The 26,220-nt window shown below is 42.2% G+C and overlaps 1 protein-coding gene across 1 annotated transcript; it reads left to right on the top strand.

Annotated features, from left to right (window-relative positions):
• The first annotated feature begins 6,897 nt into the window (after positions 1-6,897).
• On the top strand, positions 6,898-26,055 carry PDIA3 (protein disulfide isomerase family A member 3). Its single transcript, XM_063448964.1, has 13 exons — positions 6,898-7,145; positions 11,839-11,917; positions 19,077-19,194; positions 20,867-20,974; positions 21,763-21,892; positions 22,875-22,994; positions 23,196-23,321; positions 23,468-23,650; positions 23,989-24,097; positions 24,187-24,315; positions 24,773-24,852; positions 25,208-25,265; positions 25,577-26,055. Exons 1-13 carry the CDS (start codon positions 6,994-6,996, stop codon positions 25,685-25,687), a joined length of 1,503 nt encoding a protein of 500 aa, XP_063305034.1. The 5' UTR covers positions 6,898-6,993; the 3' UTR covers positions 25,688-26,055.
• Positions 26,056-26,220: the final 165 nt, after the last annotated feature.

Below are 26,220 nucleotides of genomic sequence, written 5' to 3'. Positions count from 1 at the left end.
AGATGGAAGAATAGTCATACCAGCATCACTAGCAGTAGAAATTGTCCAAAATTATCATAACGGGACACATTCTGGGAGAGACAGTACTGAAGAATCTCTTAGAAAACATTTCTACATACCAAGATTGTCCAACCTGACTCAGGCCATTGTACGCAGATGTGTAACGTGTGCTAAGAATAATGCAAGACAAGGACCAGTAAAGCCACCAGGAGTCCAGTTTATGGGGGGACTCCCCATGTCCGATCTACAAATAGACTTTACAGTGATGCCTAAATCGGGTGGACATCGTTACCTGCTGGTAATTGTGTGCACCTATTCAGGCTGGGTAGAAGCATGTCCTACTCGTACAGAGAAAGCAGGAGAAGTTGTGAGATTCCTGCTACGAGAAATAATACCCCGATATGGACTACCCTGTTCTATAGGATCGGACAATGGTCCAGCTTTTGTTCACCAGTGCCTACAACAACTGACTCATATGCTTGGTATAAAGTGGAGGCTTCATACTGCATATAGACCCCAGAGTTCTGGTAAGGTAGAGAGAATGAATAGAACTATAAAGAACCAGTTGGCTAAAATGTGTCAGGAAACCCAACTTAAGTGGAACGTTCTCTTACCTATAGCCCTATTGCGAATCCGCAGTACCCCTACCAGAAGGATGGGCCTCTCTCCTTTTGAAATTATGTATGGGCGACCACCTCCCGTACTTGGTAACTTAAGGGGGGACTTGAGTCAGTTGGGAGAAGGAATTACCCGGCAGCAGGTTGTAGAGTTGGGTAAGACTATGGAGGAGGTACAGAAATGGGTACAAGATAGATTACCTGTGAATATTTATCCCCCTGTTCATAGTTATCATCCAGGAGACCAAGTGTGGATTAAAGAGTGGAATAATGTACCGTTAGGGCCCAAGTGGAGAGGTCCTTATGTTGTTCTTTTGTCTACCCCTACAGCGATAAAAGTAGCAGAAGTGACTCCGTGGATACATCACTCCAGGGTTAAGCCAGCAGCAGTTGATTCTTGGCAAGTTACAGCAGATCCAGAGAATCCCTGCAAGATCCGGTTGAAACGCACTACTCAGTCGGAGTAACGAGGAATTATTGTGGATTACAAATTTTATTGTTACAGGTGTGAGTGAGAAGGCCATAATAAAGCCTGTCCGCTTACCATCACATAGTGTATAAGCCAGGAAAGTCTCGAAGGGACACCTGTGAAGACGAGCAGAACTCCATTCCCTGCAGCCCTCACATCCTGGAAGCTGAGGTTCCATCGCACGGACGAAGACTGAGGATGACGGCGAAAGATGTGCTTTTGATTGTGTTTATTTATATGTGTTTTTATATTCAGGAAGGTAGAGGTATCGACACTCCTAGCTGTGAGGTATGCATTAAGACTACGAGAACAGGTAACCATATTTCCCAAACCCTAATCTGGCATTCACAATACGAATGTAAAGGAGATGTATCGAGATGTAGATACTTAAATATAGATTATAGTGTGTGCCATTTAGGAGTAGGAGAACCTAAGTGCTTCAGTCCAGAGTATCAACCTCGTACAATTTGGTTGACTCTCAGGAATGGAGATCCTCAGGGGACCCTAATTAATAAGACGGTGTTAGAATCCGTACATTCTTCGGGTGTTCTGCTATTTGATGCGTGTAAAGCGATATCGAGTGGTAGAAAGCCGTGGAATGTATGTGGGGATCTTAGATGGGAGAGGACGTATGGGTCTAATGATAAATATATTTGTCCCAGTAGCAAAAATAAATATGTGAGTCCTAGATGCCCAAATAAAGACTATAACTTTTGTCCATATTGGTCTTGTGTGGGGTGGGCGACTTGGGGACAGACAGTAGACAAAGACATGATAGTGACTAAGTTGCCGACTAGCCCTTATTGTAAGTCTATGGAATGCAACCCAGTCCATATACTCATCAATAACCCCGACAAGTTCTTAGATAAGTATGGAAATTTATTTGGGTTTCAAATATACGGGACGGGTTTAGATCCTGGGACATTATTGTTTATAGGAATAGAGACTGATACGGTATCCTCCCAGACTCATCAAGTATACCATTCCTTTTATGAAGAGATGAGTATAGATAATAAGATCCCCCATAACGCTAAAAACCTGTTCATTGACCTAGCTGAAAGTATTGCCGGTAGTCTTAATGTTACCAACTGCTATGTGTGTGGAGGTACTAACATGGGAGACCAATGGCCTTGGGAAGCAAAGGAGGTAATGTCCGGTTCTGAGGCAGTTGACCAATTAATATCTACACAAGCCGATTATCATATGAGTGTTAGAGGTAAATCTGAGTGGAGATTAAAGACCTCCATCATAGGTTATGTTTGCATAGCAAGGAAAGGAATAATGTATAATACTTCTGTAGGAGAATTAACTTGTCTAGGGCAAAAAGCTTATGATGATGATACAAAGAATACAACTTGGTGGTCGGCTTCAAATGTCTCAGAACCATCAAACCCGTTTGCTAGATACGCCAATTTAAAGGACGTGTGGTTTGATCTATCCATCACATCTACCTGGAGAGCCCCAGCAAATTTGTACTGGATCTGTGGTAAGAAAGCCTATTCGGAGCTGCCACAGGACTGGGAAGGGGCATGTGTGTTGGGTATGCTCAAACCATCCTTCTTCTTGTTACCGATTGAAACAGGTGAGACTTTAGGTGTTAAAGTGTATGATGTGAATCATAGGAAGAAAAGGGGACCCATAGAGATAGGTACTTGGGAAGATAATGAATGGCCTCCCCAGCGTATTATAGATTATTATGGGCCAGCCACGTGGGCTGAGGATGGTACCTTTGGTTATAGAACCCCTATTTATATGCTCAACCGTATTATAAGGTTACAGGCGGTGGTTGAGATTATCACTAATGAAACATCACAGGCGCTCAATCTTCTAGCGAAGCATAACACCAGGATGAGGACAGCAGTCTACCAAAATAGATTAGCCTTGGATTACCTTTTGGCAGTAGAGGGAGGTGTATGTGGGAAGTTTAACCTAAGCAATTGCTGTCTTCAAATAGATGACGAAGGGCAAGCAATAGCTGAGCTTACTAGCCATATGGTTAAACTAGCGCATGTGCCTACTCAGGTATGGAAAGGGTACAATCCAAGTAGTTGGTTTGGTAGCTGGTATGAGTGGTTTGGAGGGCTTAAGGCAGTGGTAGGTGGAGTCCTACTGATTTTATTGTTGTGTCTACTCCTACCGTGTCTTATACCCTTAGTAGTTAGGTCTGTGCAAAGCCTGATAGGAAGTATAGCAGAGAGGAAGGCTGCTGCACAGATAATGGCGATATATAAGTATAAGGCTTTAGATCAGGGAGAGCCAATGCAAGAAGATGAGTGTTAAAAGATTCACATCATAAGATAAATCTGGTCTGGTTCAAGGTAACTTGCGGTGTAAGCAAACCAAGGTTAAGTGATGCCTCAAGTAATTGTAAAATATCAAGAGGCATCAAAGGGGGGAATGTGGTGGAATCTCGGTAAAAATAAATTTAGTAGGCCGAGATTACCACGTGGCATGTGTACGTGCATATGCTGACGTATCGATCAGTTGGTTGCACGTGGCAAGATACGATCAGTAGTGTACGGAGCATGTGCAAGAATACAGGATATAGTATTCCCCCTCCTCCATTGTGCTGGACAAGCCATGCGGTCAAACAGGAAGTTAATTCTTATTTGTGTTGATTGGTTATGAGAATGTGCGGGTGGAGCTTAATATGGGAGGAGTTATGTGCCTATATAAGGAGCCTGCACTATTGTCCGGGGCTCAGATTTTGCTGTATTTTGGTGACGCTAGTCCCTCTGAGTCCCGATCGGTGATCCAATAAAGAATCTCTTCCTTCCTGAAGAAACCTGTGTCCATCTCTCTGTGCTTGGCTTCCGTCAGTTTCTCCGGTATCAGTACCATAACCACTTCTGCATGCCTTGACAACTTACCTGGGTTCCCCCGTGACTGCACCGCATCCGATCTCCTGCAGATGAAACAGAATGTCTTTACTTAGCCTGACATCTAAATCTCTTCACAGTGAGCGTGGCATACACTGCTCAGTGATGCTTACCAAATTCCCCTGCAAAGAGAATCTGTAAGCAGGGCATGTTGGCACCCAAAGGGTTATTACTCTAGGAGGATCCAGGGCACTCCATTACTGCTGCACCCTGTCACATGCATCCCCCAAAAGGCTGGTCCGTACATTGACAGATTGTTTATGTGCTACCCTCATAGTAGCATAAAGAAGGACTTGAGGGGTTCTCCTTCATTTGGGTTGCTGCCTACCTATATTAATTGTGTGTTAATTAGCGCTGAATTCTTATCCTTTCTTGTTTACCTCATAGTAGCATACATATTACATTTACAGAGATATGACAGGTCTATTAGTGTACGATGGCTAGACGGGAGGAGTGAGGAGCTGCCTCACACTGGACCCCAGGGAGTGAGTGTTTGAGTGTTTGACTGTCAGTTAGTGTCTGTGTGTGTGTGTCTGTCAGTGAGTGTCTGTGTGTGTCTGTCAGTGAGTGTATGTTTGTCAGTGAGTGAGTGTCTGTGTGTGTGTGTGTGTGTGTGTGTGTGTGTGTCTGTCTGTCTGTCTGTCAGTGAGTGAGTGAGTGAGTGTATCTCTGTCAGTGAGTGAGTGAGTGAGTGAGTGTATGTCTGTCAATGAGAGTCTGTGTGTGTGTCTGTCAATGAGTGGTTGTATGTCTGTCAGTGAGTGTCTGTGTGTGTGTGTCAGTGAGTGAGTATATGTCTGTCAGTGAGTGTGTGTGTGTGTGTGTCTGTCAGTGAGTGAGTGTATGTCTGTCAGTGAGTGTGTGTGTGTATGTATATCAGTGAGTGTCTGTGTGAGTGTATGTCGGTGTGTGTCTGTCAGTGAATGAGTGTCAGCGTGTGTGTCTGTCAATGAGTGGGTGACATGAGGGGGTGGCAAAATGGATCTTTGCCTAGGGTGGCAGAAATCCTTGCACCGGCCCGGGATACATAGATTTAAAATTTGCTGCCAAAGATGCTGTCGTAGGTCTGTAGCATTACTTACCCGATCCGCAATCCGGCCAGGGTCCTCTGCCCAAGCCTCAAGTGGCTCTTTACTGTCTTATAATTGTCACAAGCACACTCTTAAAGGGGCAATGGAAGCCCCAAGTAAATTCCGGCTCCCATTGGTCCACGTCATCACGGTGCCCCAAAGCACACACATTTTTGGAGAGACAGGCATAAGTTGGACCAATCAAATGTGACCTAAAGGCATTTAAACCCCCATAGTCCTGTACACTGTGCCCTATTGTGGTTTATGTCCCATTACCCTTTACTACAAGCATGTCAAACTCAAAGGCTAAGGTTTAAGTTTATGTGGGCTGCAAAAAACAAAAATTAAGTTTTCATTGAAACATAGGTTCATTTCAGTATATATATATAAAAAATGTTGCCTAACTGACACTGGACGTCTTCACGCTTCAAAAGAGCTAATTTATTTTAATGAGATATGTATTTGCATATAACCAATGTTTCAGTCCAACTACCTTGACATATTAAGAAAAGCTGTAAAAAACAAATAATGTTATCTTGTTGATTTTGAAGTCCTATGAGTGTGTTCTTTACTATTGCTGAGATCATCAAACTTGATGATCTCAGCCAATCCAATGCTTTCCCAGCATCTTTGTGGGGAGCGTTTAGCACCTCAATGTAGACCCAATCTAATACATTGCCCCTCACCCATTTTAATACACTGCCCCCAAATCCAATACATTACCCCCAAATCTAATAAACTGCCCCTCCCTCGCTCCACTCTAATACACTGCCCCCTTCACCCAATCTAATGCACTGACCTTCCTCCCCCCACTTCAATTGAATACACTGACCCTCCTCCCACCACTCTAATTTAATACTCTGCCCAACCTCTCCTAATTAAATACACTACCCTCCCCCAATTTTACACACTGCCCCACTCCCTACCCCAATTTAATACACTGCCCACTCCCTACCCCAATTTAATACACTGCCCACTCCCTCCCCCAATTTAATACAGTGACTCCTCCCTCAAATTGATACAATGTGCCCCCCCTCCTCCATTTTAACACACTACACAGGAAGGTTGTGGGAGGGAAGACCAGAATCAGACAGGAAATATCTTTCCGGTCTTGAGGCCGGTTGCAGCCACAACACAAAGTGGCCCCGGGGCCGGTGGGCCGCAAATATATCCATTGTGGGCCTCATGTTTGACATGCTCGCTTTACTGTGTTCCTTGTTTATTATTATTCTGGTATTGACCTTGGCTTTGTCAAGGTCGTTTACCTTTACCCCTTTCCTGTGTTGTTTTCCCAGCCGATTAATTACCGTGCACCAGGCAGAATTGTTTCTGCACATAAAGATATGGCTGAGATTTATTTTTTTTAGGTGAAAATATAAGCACGTAAGGTCATTGAGCAGGACCCCGAACCCCTTCTGTTCCTGTGCGTCCAACGCGTCTGGTTACAAATACCCACCCATTGTACAGCGCTATGGAATTTGTTGGCGCTTTATGAAGAATAATAATATGTTTAACAGGTTATAAAACATAACATGACTCAGCTAACATATAACATAATCTGACATTCTTTGTATTATTAAACTTATTACACTTTTGTTAAAACAGATGCAGATTTTGTACTGAGTGAATGATTACTGTGAGGCATTGCAGTGCAGGGAGTAACAGGCCTGGTGACAGCAGAATGCCCAGCCAACCTTATGCAAAAGTCACGTGACTGGACCATTCCCCTGTTCCCGCTCTCCCATTGGCTGGTAACACTGGTTCACGCCCCGCATCCTTCTGCTGCGCTTGTCTCCGCCCCCTGCAGTGACGTGTCTCGTGGGAGACCAATGAGCAGTTGCCACACTGCGGCTCCGGGTCCAGTCACGGCTACTTCCGGCAGGGATTGTCTTGTACCGGCTTCCGTACTCAGCCAGCTCCTGCACACAACAGCCGCCTCCACAGCCATAGCCATAGCCATGGACCGCCGCCTCGTCCTCTGCGCCCTCTTCCTCCTGGGGGCGGCCGCCAGCACCGCCCGGGCCTCCGACGTCCTAGAGCTCACCGACGATAACTTCGAAAAGGTGGCCCCGCAGCACAGCATCCTGCTCGTGGAGTTCTTCGCCCCCTGGTGAGTGCGGCCGCCGAGCAACCACTGGGCCCCTGTGCTGCCTGGTATATGGCTGTAATAGGGGCCCCTGAGCTGCATGATATATAGCTGTACCGGGGGCCCCTGTGCTGCCTGGTATATAGCTGTACCGGGGGCCCCTGTGCTGCCTGGTATATAGCTGTATTGAGGGGCCCCTGAGCTGCATGATATATAGCTGTATTGAGGGGCCCCTGTGCTGTCATATATATAGCTGTAATAAGGGGCCCCTGTGCTGTCACATATATATATGGCTGTAATAAGGGGCCCCTGTGCTGTCACATATATATATGGCTGTAATAAGGGGCCCCTGTGCTGTCACATATATATATGGCTGTAATAAGGGGCCCCTGTGCTGTCACATATATATATGGCTGTAATAAGGGGCCCCTGTGCTGTCACATATATATATGGCTGTAATAAGGGGCCCCTGTGCTGTCACATATATATATATATGGCTGTAATAAGGGGCCCCTGTGCTGTCACATATATATATATATGGCTGTAATAAGGGGCCCCTGTGCTGTCACATATATATATGGCTGTAATAAGGGGCCCCTGTGCTGTCACATATATATATGGCTGTAATAAGGGGCCCCTGTGCTGTCACATATATATATGGCTGTAATAAGGGGCCCCTGTGCTGTCACATATATAGCTGTACCTGGGGCCCCTGTGCTGCCTGATATATGGCTGTATTGAGGTGCCCCTGTGCTCTGATATTTAGCTGTACCTGAGATGGCTACCTGTATTGAGGGGGCCCCTCTGAGAGACATATCTGTATTGGGGAGGGAGGTTTGAGATAGACAGACAGACACACACACACACACACGAGGGCTGTCTGTCACATGTTATCTCAAACTAGAGTAAAACCTCTAGTTCTTAGTGTCTTGTATAAATGATGCTCTGTTTGCTGTTATCTCTCAGTAGTATAAGGATTTCTAGAGTATATAATAATCTGTCAGTGCTGATAGCATGTGACAGTGCTTTTTAATGACTTAAACTAATTTAGTTATAGAGCGAAATAACCTGCAATTAATATTATCATGCTCGTTACAGTTTCCTGCTGATAACACAGATCTGTTCTCTTACAGTTTTTTAAGAGAATATTTCCACATTCTGGAAACGTATTCAGCTGTTTTAAAGAAATGTGAATTGAAAAACTATTTGCAAGATTTGGGCAAAACAATGCTTATTTAGGGGAGAAACAAATCCTCTAATCCCGCTATTATTACTAGCATTTGCTGTAGCCAATATTTGGCTATTTTAGCCAAAGTGATGTCCAGTTCTCTTTTGTAATCCACAATTACTGCATTGTGCATCTTTTTAGTAAGCTGTGGGTGTTGACGGTGACTGATCTTAACTCCGTGACTTTGTATAGTATAGTATACTTTTCTATTTAGTCAATATTACGTTTTTCTTTTTTTGTATGTGCGTGTGTATAACATACACTGCTAATGTTTTTAATGTACTAGTCAGTTGGGGGTCATATTTATCGTGCCAAACTTATCTTTTTCACATCCTCTGTAAGTGAAAGTGGAACTAATAGTGTCAAGAATTTCCCCATATAATAAGAACCCTGTTGTTGTTTTCAAATTGTATCAGCCTTGTTTCACATTTACCTGAATTTGCTTTGTCAGTTTATATACACCCTGTTCAGCAGGGACTTGTAGTTCTGATTCATAATGTTAACACTACTTCCTAATCTCTAAGAATCTAACATTAAACTACTTCTCCCAGCATGCCCAGTTTTATCATGCTCTGTTAGAAATATATGGGAGGGTCCTTGTTGTGGTGTCTGCTTCTCATTTGCTGCTGTGGGTTTGGTGGCCTCTTGCTATTGGTGAGAGTACTCAACCCATTTTTTTTTTTTTCTTGCACGATGCTAATGAAAGATTTCCCCCTCCTATGTGGCTAGTTGTAGATTTGCTAAGAAGTGAATGTTAAGTGAAAACCATTCATCTGATCTTATCTATTTAAAAGAAGAGATGTTCAAGTGGATATGCTTTCTTGTGATACCAATCTGAAACCAGTGGAATGGTTGTGAAAGCTGTTGGGTTAAAAACTGCTCTCATCTTATTCTTGTGTAGGTTCTTGCCCTGTAAATATGCTTCATTAAAATTGTGTGTGGTTTTTATTTATATAGAATTACTATTCTACTATTAAATAAAAGAGAAATTCTAGTTTAAAAATGAACACTGACTAGGTATAGATTTTTATTTTTTTTAACTTGCATTGATTTGAGCTGGTATTTGGCATATTTTTGATAATTTACAGATTACTTGCCTCTCCTAGTCACTGCAACGCCATGTTTTGCGTTAACTCCGGTCGCCATCCAATGAGGCACCACGTTGTACCTTCACATCACACCTCCCTGTGAGTCTCTGCATGCGGAACTCAGCAGAAAACAGGGAGGTGAGATCGTGAATAACCTGCTGTAACATACTGGGCTGGCTGAGAGTGATAGGAGTGTGATTGCTGTCGTCAATCACACTCCTATCAGGAACAGCACTGCAGCTGATCCCAGCATGATGTGGCAGTCTGGAAGTGATTTGAGTGTGATTGCTGTCAGTATGCATGATTGGTGTAGATTAGAAATCGTGTTGCTTTTTTAAAACATGAAATGTATGGAATATTGGCACTGGTTATTAGCAATCTGTCTGAAAGGCGACAGATTAATCTGCTTTGGCTCTGGGAAAATATCGGTCTATCCCTAACATTGATTGCATTCAATGTGTTTAAATATCATACAGCCACGCTGTGAAAGGGAAACATTTGGGGGAATACTACTCAATGGCTTAGTACAGGGGTAGGCAACCTTTTAGCAGCACTGTGCCGATATAGGATTGTGAGGTCCCATAGCGTGCCGGTCCTATTTTTTTAAAATTTAGGTGTGTATGCTGCCGTATTCTGCGTGTTATTTTTACTGCAGTTGCTTTGCATCATTGTATTTGTGCGTATATGAGCTATTATATTGTATATGTTCATTAGTAGTTTAAGGTATCGTGTATGATACATATGAATGTGGACTGTGTATGAGGTCTGCTTGTGGAATTGTGTGTGGATGGATATGTCACATTGTGTGTTTGGTAGTGTGTGTGGGCTGTTTGGGGTATTGCATGTGAAAGGCTGCATGTGGGGTTTGTGTGCATGTATGTGGATTGTTAGTGGGTTACGATTGTGCAGGTAGTGTGTGTGGGCTGTTCGTATTATTTGTATAAGGGGAGGGTTATTCTTCATTTCTGTGTTATGAATGTAAATTAGTGATAGTAAAAATGTCTATTTACTGTGTATACCTGTATTCATTATCTACTCAAAATGGCTGCTAGAGCACCCACTCCCACGGACTAACTACCTCGTATAACAAGATGGCGCCTACATCCGGAGTAAAATCCCGGGATGATGGTGACATCACGCCTCGTAGGATGTGCATTAGATAAGACACTTAACACCTAACCAATTAGAGATGTATTCTCTCTGTTATCTACATTTTTGCATATGATGTATTTTTGCCTTTATACGGGGCTTGCCGCCCCCTGAGTAAACATTACGCAGTTTTTCATTAACCTGATACCTGTGTCTCAGTGTAATTTACTTCAAAACGTGCACGCATTTATTTTAACAATTTGGAAAGGAGCAGATACGCAGATAAACACTTGGTTTGATCCACAATATCTGTGTATATCTAGCAGTATGGTTGGCTTCCCTCGGTTCCAGTGGGGACCAGGCTGGCCTGGTACAGGTCAAAGACAGGAGCTGCAACAGCAGTTGCAGGCTGCTATACTACGTTGTGGATTCCCATTCACAAGTGCTTGGAGGAAGTGATCTGAGGATTGTCCTTCACCATCTTTTCGTATTAGCAGATATTTGAAGTTTTACTGGGACTCCTGATAGGCCAGAGCCTGTTTGGCTCTAGCAGCCTTGAGTGCCGTGCAAAGACACCTCAAGTGCCGTGCACTGCACTAGTGCCGTAGGTTGCCTACCTCTGGCTTAGTATTATCTATTTTCACTTAAATACACCTCGTCCTTATAGACCCATTCGCTGCTGGTGATAAAGAATGAAATGCCAACTGCACATTTTAGTTGTATGTGTTTTTTATTTAACACAGTAATAGTTCTTGCATCCTAGCGCACTTAATCCCTCTTTTGTCATCTTTACTTATTGTCCCTTTTTGAGCACTGCATATTCAAGGTGGTATAGTTGTTTATTTTATTTTTTATTTTTTTTTATTTTTTTATACAGATGAAGTTTCTATTCTTCCAGATTTAAACCTATACATATCTATCTTTAAAGTATTTGTTATTTATGCCATTTTCTATGTTTTATTAAAACTCAGAATGGTAATGAAATCCAAATATCCAACTCTTGAATATACTTGAGCTGGAGAATTTCCTAGATTCACTATTTAGTATGAATTTAGAAATTTTGTATTTTTGCTGCAGTGTTTACTCTAATGATTAACCCTCTTGAATTTCAAAGTGCTTATTTAAAAAAAAAAAAAAAAACTAGCTACCTTATATATAGTATTGTAGGGTTTGTAAACCTCAAATTGTGTTATGTAATTGTCTTTTTCATTACTTAAAACTTATTCTAGCAAACGATTTTAATTGATCGAAGTCTTTTTCAATTTTTTACAAGTATTGTTTGATTCTAATTTTATTTAATTCCCCCCTCCAGGTGTGGGCACTGCAAAAAACTTGCTCCTGAGTATGAGAGTGCTGCAACCAGACTGAAAGGAACACTGTCACTGGCTAAGGTAGGTCTTCATCCATATAGAGTATACTTTTTTTAAAAACCTTTTTTTATTTATTTATTTTTTTTTTTATTTCTTGCTCTTACTGGGCCTTCGCTGCCTACTAAGGGATCATTCAATTCCAATAGAGAAGCATTTTATTGGGACATTCTATTGACTCAGTGCGCATGCGTGAGCTCTGAGCTAGGGAGGGAGTGTTTTTTTTTTTTTTTTTTTTTTGTTCTTAGTTTAAAAAAAAAATACAAAATTGCTATCAACACAGAACAGAGTACTTGCGTGTATAAGTAATGTGTGCTGGAGTTGCAAACGGTCCCCAGCACGAAATTATAGATTACTTTGCATGTAGTGTTTCAAATGGAAATGCTAAACGGGCTTCTATCAACATGACCACGTCTAAAAGCAGAAGTGGTTGGGCTAGCTCTTTATCTGCATTTATCTAGTGTTCTCTACTCCAAAATTTTTTTTTTTTTTTGAATTCTTTATTTTTGTTGTGCGTCAGCTTATAACATTCGCATGTGAGGTACCCCAAAGGCAATCCTCCAGCGTATTTAAACAGTTATACACAGAGGTACATGTTAGATCAAGCACATTTTTTGGTTAGGTTATTAACAGTATGGATTCACGTTTCTAAGGTATTGTCATAATAAAACATAAACTTGTTAACGAGAGAACGTTGACTTTAAGGTAAGTTGCTTTGTACGCAGAGTTGGTTAGTGCGTGTGGTAGTCAGGTATCGATTTATGTAATGCATGTATTCAATGCTATGTAAGAAAGCAGGCTAGTGTGGTTACGCTGTGCATTAGTCATATTTAGTGGAGGCACATAGGCGTCTCTCCTAGGTTTGTCAGGTGTTTGTACCCTAGTATTGTTAAGTGGGACTATACTTAGGTATCTGCGCGTTATATACATGCTAAACCATTGCGTTTGTGTGTAAGACACTAGTAACTACACAGGCTTGATAGGGTAGAATAGTCTCCAGCATATGTTAAACCTTCCGCTAGTAATCGCCTATTATCTATCGGTTGGGCCAGAAGCTATGTACAGTTAGTCATGTATGTAGTCTACATTGCTGGCTAATCACAGATAAGTTGCTGTTATACGGTTATTCCTTACGAGCAAATAGCTGTATACGTAAGTGGAACTTTATAGGTTTAACAGTAAGGTGTGTGATTAGCATTACATTAAACGCTGTAAAAACTAAATCAAAATTTCTAACATTCGCTTGTCACAAGAAGGTCAAGGCATGGAAAAAATAAAAAATAAAAATAAAGAGTTCGAGGGACATAGTCCGCAAGGGCTGCGTATATGTGGTAGCATGTCGGCAGGCCAGGCCGCCGTGCGGCAGCGAGAGTCAGTGGGTGTCAACCTACACCTGTGGTCGGCTCTGGCAGATCACATACCGATAAGTCCCATGAGGCCTTGGCGTCGTCGAGCATGGTTGCTGCTCTCTTGTGTGCATCTGTGCCGTGGAAGGGAAGCTGGAAGCCTGGTTGGACGCCGGTTTTTAGAGCTTGTGAGTAGCTTGTGGCCTTGATTGCGTTCTCGGGAAGGTGATGTGGCTGCGCTTCTCTACCTGAGAGTGCTGGGCGCTTGTCCCTCCATTGCCGCCTTGTAGCTGTGTTTCCCGCCGGGGCTGGGAGCTGTTGGCGCGGGTCGAGTGGTTGCTGTCGAGGTGGGTGGCCCTCCGGCTCCTGGCGGGTGCTTCGTTCACGCTTTGTCTTTCGCTGGCGTCTGTGTAGCCGGCTAGGCGCTCTGGAGGCCTGATGTAGGGGGTCATAGTGGCGACGCCGGGTCTCTGGACGGATCCATAAACCCACTTCTCTCACCGCTTGACAATGAGTTAGTCCTCTCTTGTGGAGTATCGCCCAGAAGCTCATGCAGAGCTGGTCAAAAGCCTCCCTAGGCTGCGGTGGCTGTTGGGTGCTCGTGAGGTTCGATTTGGGCCTGTGCTGGGCCGCCATCTTGGCTGTGTTTTGGCCGTGCAGCGTGGCTGGTAAGTTCGTCGTCGGGCTTGCTTTGTGTGGCTAGTGGGCACCGGGATAACCCCCACCGGTCCTGGGGGGGGGAGGGAGAGGGTATGTTGTTTGCCGGGTTGCTCCGGAGCTCCGTGGTCGGGGGGAGCGGCCGTCTCTCCCCTGTACCGGTTCCAGTAGGCCGCACCCGGCTTTCAGTGCTTCGGGTCCCGACGGGTGTCGGAGTTATATCTCCCGCTTCTGGAGTGCAGTCCCAATATGGATATTGCACCCTTTGGAGTCTTTGGGCTCCGTAGCCTCCGCTATTTCTCCAATTTTTCACCCGCCGGGCAGGAGCTCCTGGGACTCACGTCCACACCGTTTGGCGGTCAAGCTCCGCCCCCTCTACTCCACATTTTTGTATGTACTGAGCTGTACCAACAGCCAAGGCACAGACCTTTTGCAATCATACATATTTTTCAATTGCTATTATCCACCCAAAGCTGTAGGATATGTTGGGCTGCAGTTGGATAATGTGAATTTGAAACCTCTGCATTATTGGTACGGCAGGTGTTGTGCTGGGCTTTGTATAGTATATCACTTGCGTTCATTCTAAAGAGCATACAGATTAATTTATGAACAGTGTTGTCGTCATTACTAGGGATAGTGTAGACTTGGAGAGAACTTTTTTTTTTTTAAATTCTTTATTTTTGACAGTGCAGTGAGATGTATACACATTTCAAAAGGCATGAGTATATATATTACTAGACATACATTCAAGTAAGGTAAAGAGTTATTCATACTGCACTGTTTTTTTTTTTTTTTTAAATAAGTCAAGAAGAACATAGTATAGGACAAACGTGTGAGGGTCTCAGCCAGCATGACAGCGTTTGGGGGTCATAATCGTGTGCAGTGAGTGGATGGGTCTGAGATTGAGGCAGCTAGGCTCCCTATGCGTCAGCTAGGCGTGAGAGAGAGTGAGTGACACGTCAATGAGTATAAGGCCATCTATGTGGGCAGTTTAATGAATAAAATAAAAAAACAAAACAAAATGGTTTCAGAACGGGTGTCATTTATGGTGTCATTTATTAGGACCCTAGGGTACTTATGCGTTGTCTCTGATGGTCGATTAGTTCCCTGTCAGTGGTAACCTCCCTCCTGTTTCCCGTATGCAGTCGCTTACTGTTCTGAAGCATGGCGCTAGGGTAGTGTGGGGGAGGGGGAGGTTGCTTCGCGCATGGTGCGGTCATGTTTAGCAGAGCAGAGGGTGTGGGTGTTAGTATGTGCCAACTTGCTGCAGGTAATAGTTATGTCGGTCTTAGCATATTGACCATTAAAAACAAAGGTAACACATTAAACTTAAATAAAATGAGTAAACAACATGTTGAACTTGATCAGCCAAGGAACAGAGTACTTTCATGTGTGCCTGGCAGGGCAGGTGTCTGAGCGTCTATCGGTGTTGGGGTTGGAAGTGACCCGATAGTCCTTTAAGGAAGGGCAGCCAGATGGGCTTTTATTCTCAGGTCAGTTTCTCCGGCCCTGGGCATCTTGTCGTGCGGGGTATGAATTCCTCGATGGCAGAGGGGTCTAAGTGAGTCAGTCCCGTACCTGCCACACTCTTCGTTCCTATGATACCAAGCTTGCCCATGAAAGCGTCCAGTTCTGCATAGCTCCGTGCCTTATAGGCAGTGTTTAGGTGGGTGAACATCAGTTGTCTAGGTGTACCCCAGCGGTATGGAATATTCTGCGATTGAAGGAGCTGTAGAAGCGGCCTCAGGGACCTGCGCCATGCAATGGTGTTCCGGGTGAGGTCTGGGAATGTCGTCAAAGATGAGCCTTCAAAACATAATGGGGTCTTTCCCTTTATGGCTTGGAGCAGGAGGGCCTTATCCGACATGGATTGAAAACGGATGATAAGGTCTGCGGTTGCGGACATGGGCGCTGTGGGAGGTTTCGGTAGACGGAACAGGCCATCTAATCTCACCGTTTTTGCTTGCTTGGGTGGCAGCAATGTGCTGAACAGCCTGCGGATGTAATGTGGTAAGTCCGCCAGGTCGATCGAGTCTGGAACGCCGCGGAGTTTGAGGTTGTATCGCCGTTTTTGGTCTTCCATGGCATCCATTCTATCTGTGGTAAGTAATTGTAGTTTGGAGATTTCAGCTATTTGGTTCTCTACCACTGTGAGTCTGGAGTCCTGTGTGCTTGTTGTGGCCTCTAGGAGTGTGATCCGTGAGGTGGCTTTTTCAACCGCCGTTTTAAAGTCCGCCATGTCTGCTGCAATGTTTGTTCGCAGCTCGGCGAGCATGTCCTTTAGCTGGGCGGCAGTTACCGGCTCGGTTGAGGCTTGTTGAGGGATCGTGGGTCTCTTGGGCGCATTGTGGGGTATCTCCTCTCCCATATCGAACGGGTTATCTCCCGATGAGTAAGAGGTCTCGTCTCCCTCCAGCGCCATCTTGTTCCATGCGGCCCTCTGGGCACCCCGCAGTAGTTCGTATATGTCTCGGCTTGTTGGGGATCGATCACCCTTGGGTTTTTTATTCTTCCGACCCATATTCCTTACTGCACCTCCGATGACTGGTTTTGCCGGAAAAAATCGCCATTTTTCACTGAGTTTTGTCAGTTTTGAGGCTGATTGAGCTCGGGGAAAACGTGTCCGCTCTGTTCCTCAGCTGGCTCCGCCCCCCCATTGATCTTTTATCTTTAACAGAAACCCCCATAGCCAATCATAAAGTGGACCTATCACAAAAAGTTCACTTTTGGCACATTGAAATGCCTTTTTAAACTTTTGAAAAAAAACACTTCAAACTGATATGGCAACTAACCCATCAATTGAAGCCATTTTCTAATGGGAACTGTAACTTTCTATGAATCTTTCCATGTATTTAGCAAATATAATTTTGTAGAGTGTAGAAATCTGGATCACTCTACACTGTATCTCCACCTTGGCTCCCTGTCAGTAATTGTTATAAGCAATCAGCATAGCGAAAGCGTTTTGTGAATTGTAATGTCTTGCTAAATATTATCTGTATAGATAGTCACAGGTGATTTTTCATGTCATATTAGAAATCCAGGGTAGTAACAAATTTGAACCATTTCTCAGTAATCCATTTATTGGACATTGGCTTGTTTGATTATTAATATACTGGTATGAGTTGGATACGAAATGGGAAAATGGCTTACATTTTGAAGATCGGTATGTATTATTACAGTCCACTTATGTCCCTCGTCCAAACTTTCGTGTTTCAGTAGAAAGCATGCAAACCTAGTCTAGCTTGGAGACAATAGGTTGTGACCTCTAAACATATCACAGATGACAGTCAATGTCTGCTATGGACTTCCTTTACTGGTCAGCTGGGTGCATATGCTGATACACTTTTTTTTTTTTTTTTTTTTTTAAATGCAGGTTTCAAGACAGATCGACTGATACTATTTTTTTTTATTTTTTTTTTCAACCTGTACCATCTCCCTAAGATCTTTGAGCTTTCCTGCAGTTCATATACTGATCTGCTCTCTAATTGGGTAGTTCATCAAACTTCTTATTCTGTGTCAACTGCTCATGGGCCACATTGCCATAGACCAGAGGTAGGCAACCTACGGCACTAGTGCAGTGCACGGCACTTGAGGTGTCTTTGCACGGCACTCAAGGCTGCTAGAGCCAAACAGGCTCTGGCCTATCAGGAGTCCCAGTAAAACTTCAAATATCTGCTAATACGAAAAGATGGTGAAGGACAATCCTCAGATCACTTCCTCCAAGCACTTGTGAATGGGAATCCACAACGTAGTATAGCAGCCTGCAACTGCTGTTGCAGCTCCTGTCTTTGACCTGTACCAGGCCAGCCTGGTCCCCACTGGAACCGAGGGAAGCCAACCATACTGCTAGATATACACAGATATTGTGGATCAAACCAAGTGTTTATCTGCGTATCTGCTCCTTTCCAAATTGTTAAAATAAATGCGTGCACGTTTTGAAGTAAATTACACTGAGACACAGGTATCAGGTTAATGAAAAACTGCGTAATGTTTACTCAGGGGGCGGCAAGCCCCGTATAAAGGCAAAAATACATCATATGCAAAAATGTAGATAACAGAGAGAATACATCTCTAATTGGTTAGGTGTTAAGTGTCTTATCTAATGCACATCCTACGAGGCGTGATGTCACCATCATCCCGGGATTTTACTCCGGATGTAGGCGCCATCTTGTTATACGAGGTAGTTAGTCCGTGGGAGTGGGTGCTCTAGCAGCCATTTTGAGTAGATAATGAATACAGGTATACACAGTAAATAGACATTTTTACTATCACTAATTTACATTCATAACACAGAAATGAAGAATAACCCTCCCCTTATACAAATAATACGAACAGCCCACACACACTACCTGCACAATCGTAACCCACTAACAATCCACATACATGCACACAAACCCCACATGCAGCCTTTCACATGCAATACCCCAAACAGCCCACACACACTACCAAACACACAATGTGACATATCCATCCACACACAATTCCACAAGCAGACCTCATACACAGTCCACATTCATATGTATCATACACGATACCTTAAACTACTAATGAACATATACAATATAATAGCTCATATACGCACAAATACAATGATGCAAAGCAACTGCAGTAAAAATAACACGCAGAATACGGCAGCATACACACCTAAATTTTAAAAAAATAGGACCGGCACGCTATGGGACCTCACAATCCTATATCGGCACAGTGCTGCTAAAAGGTTGCCTACCCCTGCCATAGACCAGGCACTCCTGGCGTTCAGTTTAGTTTAATTTTAATTGATTTAAAACTCTGTAGTCCTCTGGCCTGAGTAGGGCAACACAACATATACGTAATTGTATTATGTCATGATCAGCTCTAGTTTGTTAGCTGTAGTGAAATAGATTTCTCCTATGTAAAGGGTGTTTATAAAAGACTAGCATCCATAGTAATAGTTATGTGCCTGGATAATAAAATGTGTACTGTTACTTTTGCTAAATGCTGTAAATATTACTGTAGGTTTTCCAAATTAAACACCACAGCACACTTAACTCAATGTTACTCGTATAGTCATCCCACTAAACTGGATTTACAGCTACTAAATATTGCCCTGTGGTAAAGTATATATTTTAGATTTATTTTTTTTTCCTTCTAAATTGCTGTGCTGTACTTCTCTTGCTTACATTGTTCCCTTCATCTTACAGGTTGACTGCACAGCAAACTCTGCCATCTGCAACAAATATGGAGTCAGTGGCTACCCAACACTGAAAATTTTCAGAGATGGTGAAGAGTCTGGATCATATGATGGGCCAAGGACTGCAGGTAAATTAAATGAATTTTTGTGTTGGATCTCCACTCTTCTCAAGAATTTTAAATGACAATGGATGCACTAGTGTTCATGCTTGGAGTGAATACCTGATACTTGGCTAGTTAAATGGCTGGGTGTAAAACCTCTCCCTGCCTCTCAACTAATCAGGCTGTTAGTACTGCTTAATTGGCTGGCGTTCCTTAGCTTGCATTTAACTAATCGGGGGCAAGCCTCATGATTTGTGTGTGGGTTTGCACTGAGTCCACCAGCTCAGTATGCTTTGCTTTCTTTGTCCAGTCTGTTTTCTGGCCTCCCTTTTGAACTACAACCTCCTAACCTGTAGTCGTCTTCTTCCACTCCTCCCTTTTTCCTGCCTGTGAAAAGAATCTTTAACCCCTTAAGGACACATGACATGTGTGACATGTCATGATTCCCTTTTTATTCCAGAAGTTTGGTCCTTAAGGGGTTAAACATCTCTGATATTTACACAGAGCAACACACTCCTACCTCTCCCCTTTAACATGCCTGTTCAAGTCTCACCTCAGCACAACAGAAGCCTGACATTTGTGCTAGAGTAGATTGTCCCCACCACGCAAACCTGCTATCTTCAAAAGTGCTACTGCATGGAGTCTTTAACGGTGCATTCATACTAGGGATCGACAGATTCTGTTTTTTTTTTTTTGTTTTTTTTTATATTTTAAGGTAAATGCACAAAATATACATGCCAGTCAGATCTTGTTTTGTTTTCAAGAATGTCTGTGTTGTGGATGTAGTGTGTGCATTTTTATTTTTGTAACTTTTTTTTTTTTTTTTTAAATGTAAATTATGCTTTAGTCCCCCTCCCTGCTTCTTACTTGGCGTGGGAGTGGGGGGGATATAGCATTCCCTGGTGGTCCGGCGGCATGGACTGTGCAGAGGGAGCCCAGCACACTTTTACTTACCTTCCCAGCAGCTAACCTGTCTAACTCTCGCGGCCTATGTGCCGCGCCGAGTTTTGCCATGGTAACCCATGGCAACGCTCTAGTGGCCACTGAACTCGTGAGAGGGGAGCTGCTGGGAAGGTAAGGAAGAGTGTGCTTGGCGGCCCTGGTCTGCATTATCGGCATCTTTATTGCTGAAAACACAGAATGTCAGCCGATAATATCTGCCAGACTGATAATCTGTAGATCCTGAATTCATACTTCTGTCATACACATGCCTACTATACAGGGACCGCTGGCCCCACTTTAGATCCCCAGCCATATTAAGCTGCTTTCATACAGTATAACAATGATGTCTCTACTCCTCCTTCTGTTTCTTCCAACACTTCAAACTTTTTACACTTCCCTCTCTGCGGTCCTAACACATAATTTATTGACTCTTAACCATAATAAATAAAGCCTGTCTATTATTTTATATCATTTCTAGCACATATTCTCAGGTGTCCATTTTGTTGAAAACTTGTTCATTCATTGGCTGAGAGTCAGAGCTCTCCCAAGACAATGAATGAGAGAAATGCCTACATTTGCATCTGATTTCTGTGCGAATGTTCAATAGGACCAAAGTAAATATCAAACCATGCTAAAACAAATTAACTTTAAGTACTGTAAAGGCAAGTCTACTATATAACCTTTTACAATCTTGGTAGGTTTTTATATTTATATCTCTATATCTATCAATCGTATTTCCCCTTTCTTATCTTTATAGATGGTATTGTCAGCACTATGAAGAAACAAGCTGGCCCAGCCTCTGTGGATCTTCGATCTGTAGAAGAGTTTGAGAAATTCATTGCAGACAAAGATGCTGCTGTTGTTGGTAAGTGGAATTCACTTTTTAATAAAATAAATTACAATTCAAAGCACAAAACAATGTATACTCCATAGGTTAGTGCAATCAGCTCCCCTTCCCTCTATTATCCATGTGAACCCACACACTGCCTCCGTAGTTGCCGGGCAAGTTGCATGCTCCTGCCCGTACAAAAAGCACTTGATAGGCGTGTGTTTGTAGGGCAGTCATACTATAATGCAATTTTCACAGCTCAAAGCACAAATAGAAATGTTGATGAGCAACTTGCAGCCAACCCAGTCTTTTAATTTTTTTTTTTTTATAACTTGCTATGGCATGATTAAGGGGGCTAGAACCGTTTAGCATTACTACTGCAGCTTGGGTATTCCAGGAGAAAATGACACATCCCATTTTCTCAAGCAAGTGCTATTGGCTATAATTCAGACAGGATGAGTATTGACCACACAGGATTTTAATTGCAGTGTTTAATTCATTGTTTAAAAGCTCATTCCTTTGCCTCTGCCAGTCTTCGAGAGAAAGTATACAGGAAAAAGGAGAAATGAAATGTTTGTTTCTCCTTTCTATTTTTGTGTTCACATTACCAGTTTAGACAATGCAAATTGCTGTATCATTACTAAAAAGTTGACAGAAAAACGAAAAGAATTCCAGTTATAAGCAATATTTTGAGGGAAGTCCAGAGACGTGTCAGTGCCCCTTAATCTAAATGTGAAAACCATAATTTGGCTTAGTATTCTGTAATTGTACCATAATGCAGGAGCCAGTTCAGATTAAGAGATTTTGGTTTTATTCCATTTTAGGTTTTTTCCGGGATCTGTATGGAACAACTCATTCTGAATTCCTAAAAGCAGCCAACAGCCTCAGGGAGAACTTCCGCTTTGCTCACACAGATGAGGATGAGCTTGTGAATAAATATGATTCAAATGGAGAGTACGTCTTTTTTTTTTTTTTGTGTGCGCTTGAAACGCATTGTAAAGCTAACTGAATGGCAAATAACTTTTCATATCTCCCAGTCATGCCTATTTTTCTTTGCAATCTCATACTGGTTTATGTGTAACCCATATAGCTCTCCTGCTAGAATGAGATTAAATGCTTGGTAACGATTAGTCCACTTGGCTGTTGATGTGAATGTAGAAGATGCTTATGAACGAGTTGCTTAGCCAAACTGTATCATTTTCTAAAACCTTTTCTTTCAACTTATCCCTAGAAGTACAGCCGCTTGTGTTTGTATTATGAAGCACTTGGAAAAATATGCATGAAACAGAACAGTCATTGCTTTACAACTAAAAGTTCGATTTTTGGTAGTGTTGTCCTAAAGCAAATATTAGGAGAGCAATAGAATTATCCATTAATATGATTTAAATAAGCATGTCCCATGTTTGTATCAGATATGCAGGTCTACTTCTTGGTCCCTCCAAAGCTATGTATGCTGGAAATGTCCATTTTAATACTTTTGTGACAGATTAAATGCTGTAACTATCATGTTACTGTATTTGCAAGAAGTAGGTCAACTCCTTCAGGAAAAGAAATTTGGCAAACTCGGTGGCTTGTGTAAACACTGTCTGTGCACAATTTACTTCAACACAAGCAGAACAGTTGTCGAACTTCCGAAAATGGTTTATTTCATTTATTAGAATTTTGCATAGCAGAAAGTGTTTGAGGAAACCTATTCAATAGATATCAATGCATACTTTGCCAACCTTTCCACCTAGGAACTAATGTAAGAAATTGAGACAATATAGAGAGCACAGTCACTAATTCAGTGAAGACACACTGTAAATATCAAGAATCCTTTGTACAACCTCCACCATCAGCCTGAGAATGGATAGGATATCTCTTGTCACAATTTAAAGGAAAACTGAAATATTTTAAAACTAGACCTGTATTTGAAAGTGTTTTCTCTTATCTCCAGGGGGATTGTCATTTTCCGCCCTCCTCGGCTAGCAAATAAATTTGAAGATGCCACAGTTTCATTCCCTGCCCATGAGAAAATCACAAGCACCAAGATTAAAACTTTCATCCAGGAAAACATGTAAGTGACACTTGGCACGATCTGTTTAACCCATGCCTCATTACAAATTGGCTGATCTGGTCATTTTGTACCATCAACCCGAATTTGCAGCCTGGATCTGAAGGGGGGAGAGTGGTCATAAGTCGGATATGGCTGTTTTTATATTCCTCACTGGGCAAAATACCTTGTGAAATTGTATTGAATGCTTCTCTTTAATTTCAGATTTGGCATCTGCCCTCACATGACTGAAGACAATAGAGAACAGATCCAAGGAAAGGACTTGCTTGTGGCCTATTTTGATGTTGATTATGATAAGAATGCAAAGGGATCAAACTACTGGAGAAACAGGTAAGTGAGTCTGTATAGAGAATTGTAGTCTGAATTGCTAATGTCAAAACTGTTTGTAAGCTTCCCAAAACCATTTTACATTCAAGATATCAATTCCTAGAAAATTGTTTGATTTGATTGACTTAAACGATCTCTTCTTATTCCAGAGTAATGATGGTAGCAAAGAAGTTTGTAGATGCTGGCAAGACCCTGAAATATGCCATTGCTGATCGTAAAGCCTTTGGACATGATGTGACTGAGCTTGGTCTGGATGCCAATGCTGGAGATCTCCCCCTTGTTGGAATTAAAAATGCCAGAGGAGAGAAATATGTTATGCAGGAGGAATTCTCGTAAGTTTTTTACATGTAGCTTTGCATATTCTTGAATACAACTTTCTACTGAGAAGTTTTTGTTTCATATATTGACCACACTTTCATAGTGAAACTTCTTGATTACTTCCTTCTTAACATAAATCACAACAACCATGCTTATGGAAAGCTTTCTAAGCTCTCAAATCCCCTGTAAAATCTGGGGGATGTTCAATTGCAGCCCACTGGCCATAAGTTTATATGGGGACTACTTAACTGGGTAAAACAATGGAAATCATATAGCTTGTGTTGTACACTTGAATGAAGGTTAATTGGGCAGTGTTCTAAATGCACACTTTTTACTCTCCTGGTATCACTAGCCGTGATGGAAAGGCCTTGGAGAGATTCCTTCAAGATTACTTTGATGGTAATCTGAAGAGATACTTGAAATCCGAATCAATTCCTGAAAACAATGATGGTCCAGTCAAGGTAAGTCTTCAGAACATCAGATTGGTTCTTGTCTCCTTTGTAACCTCTCTCCATATAATTTTTTTTAATGAGATTTAATTTTGTATTAGGTGGTGGTAGCTGAAAACTTCGATGAATTGGTTAATGATGAAAGCAAAGATGTCCTAATTGAGTTCTATGCTCCTTGGTGTGGACACTGTAAGAACTTGGAGCCCAAGTACAAAGAGCTTGGAGAGAAGGTATGTACATGTTTATGTACCTCAGCCGTAACTGGCTTTAAATCTGCAGTTTCTGCTGGGGGAAAAAACAAGCCATTTTCAACCCAAGATTTGTTTATTGTACTCTATTGTCACTCTATTAGAAATGTTTTTTTTACTCCCAATGAGCCTTCTTTCTCAATAGTGTTTCCCCTCTCTTTTTTTTTTTTTTTTTTTTTAACCTGAAACTTGATCATCCTTAGCCTTGCAGCCCGGTGTTATCTTCCTCATACATGCTGTGAGCCCTCTCCAGTTGCATTTATTTGTAATGTGTTGATGCTTATGCTAAAAATCTACTTGCTACCTCCCTTCATTCAGCTTGAAAAGTAGAAAACACAAGTTTAGGATCCTGTCAAAATGTACGATTTCCTGCTAACTGTTTAAACATAGAAAAAGACATGCTAAAGCAAAAAAGGCTAATCGAAACTTCTGTTTACAGCTTGCCTTAGATCCAAACATTATTATTGCCAAGATGGATGCCACTGCCAATGATGTGCCTTCACAATATGAAGTCAGAGGGTAAGTTGCATGAATTGCACTGCCTGTGTAACCATGGGCAGCCAAGTTGAAGTTTTAGAGCACTAGCTGAAACTACCTTACAAGTGATGGTTTGCTTAATGTTAATATGTTCGTAATAGACCTCTGTGATCCTCCATGGTCTCAGGATTCAGTGTTCTCTCTACCACTTCGAAATAAGAGGTAGAATTGGCAATACCTGGTATTTTGCTGTATTCACAGAAATGGGATACGTATTCTAATAACTGGTGCAACATGGTTATAGCAAAACAATAAGAGGTCCCTGGGTTGGATTAATGTCCTTAGATCCCTCGAACTTGCTGGTAGGGTATTTCATATTTTTTCTTTCTCTCTCCAGATTTCCTACGATTTACTTTGCACCAGCTGGAAGTAAACAAAATCCAAAAAGATATGAGGTGAGTTGTTCGTGTATTAAAATGGTAAAATTGGATCACATGAAGATATTTTGTGGCTTTTATTTTATAGGACTTGGAAGGAATGGTGATTGTTCTGCATTAATACTGTGTATATCTCTGAAAAGGCTGACTTGATTATTAGAATTAACCTAGGATTGGCTTGATTATTAGAATTGTGGTTTTATTTAATTATTTTATATATATATTTTTTATTTTTTACAATCTAAACCGTGTCCGTTCACTTAATGTATAGCATTGGAGCAGAAAGTAGGCCATTGTGAGCTTGACTCAACTTTGAAATTCCCTTGCAGGGGGGCCGAGAGGTCAGTGACTTCCTCAGCTATCTGAAGAAGGAGGCAACAAACCCTCCAATCGTTCAAGAAGATGAAAAGCCCAAGAAGAAAAAGAAACAAGAGTTGTAAAGCAGTTTATACAAGCAGCATTTTCTATCCACCATGCAGAAGAAACTGTAGGGTGGGGTTGCCATCCTGACATTATTGGGATCCAAGGGGAAACATGATGGTGCGGTGGACACAATGTGCGGCAAGTTTCCTTTCTTGGAAAGGAAACCTGTCCGTTTTAGTTCTTTCTTAGATGCACTGTTGGAAACATCCAAGGACTACAAATATCTGTGGCTTGTTGAGGGGAGGGCACCACTTTTCCATCAAGGTTGGGAGGGAAGGGGGTGGGGGAAGTCCCTTTTTTGTTAATTTTTTTTTTGTTTGATTTCGAATTTTTATTTTTTGTACATTTTGGGTAAAAAAAATAAAACACCCCCCTACCTTTAAAAAACAAATTGTGGTGGTCTCTTGTATATTTTATTCCAAGGGCTTTTATAACCTATCCCTGTGTTCATTTGGAATAATTGCACTTAAAGGGACACTCCGGCTACCATACAACTTTGGTGTATCCAATCGATTTTGGCCTCAATGTGGTGTATCTTTTGCATGCTCAA

Source organism: Pelobates fuscus, chromosome 3 (assembly GCF_036172605.1).
Source record: "Pelobates fuscus isolate aPelFus1 chromosome 3, aPelFus1.pri, whole genome shotgun sequence".
Lineage (NCBI taxonomy): Eukaryota > Metazoa > Chordata > Amphibia > Anura > Pelobatidae > Pelobates > Pelobates fuscus.
The sequence above is the reverse complement of the archived record's forward strand: the minus strand, read 5'-3'. Positions and strand labels throughout refer to the sequence as shown.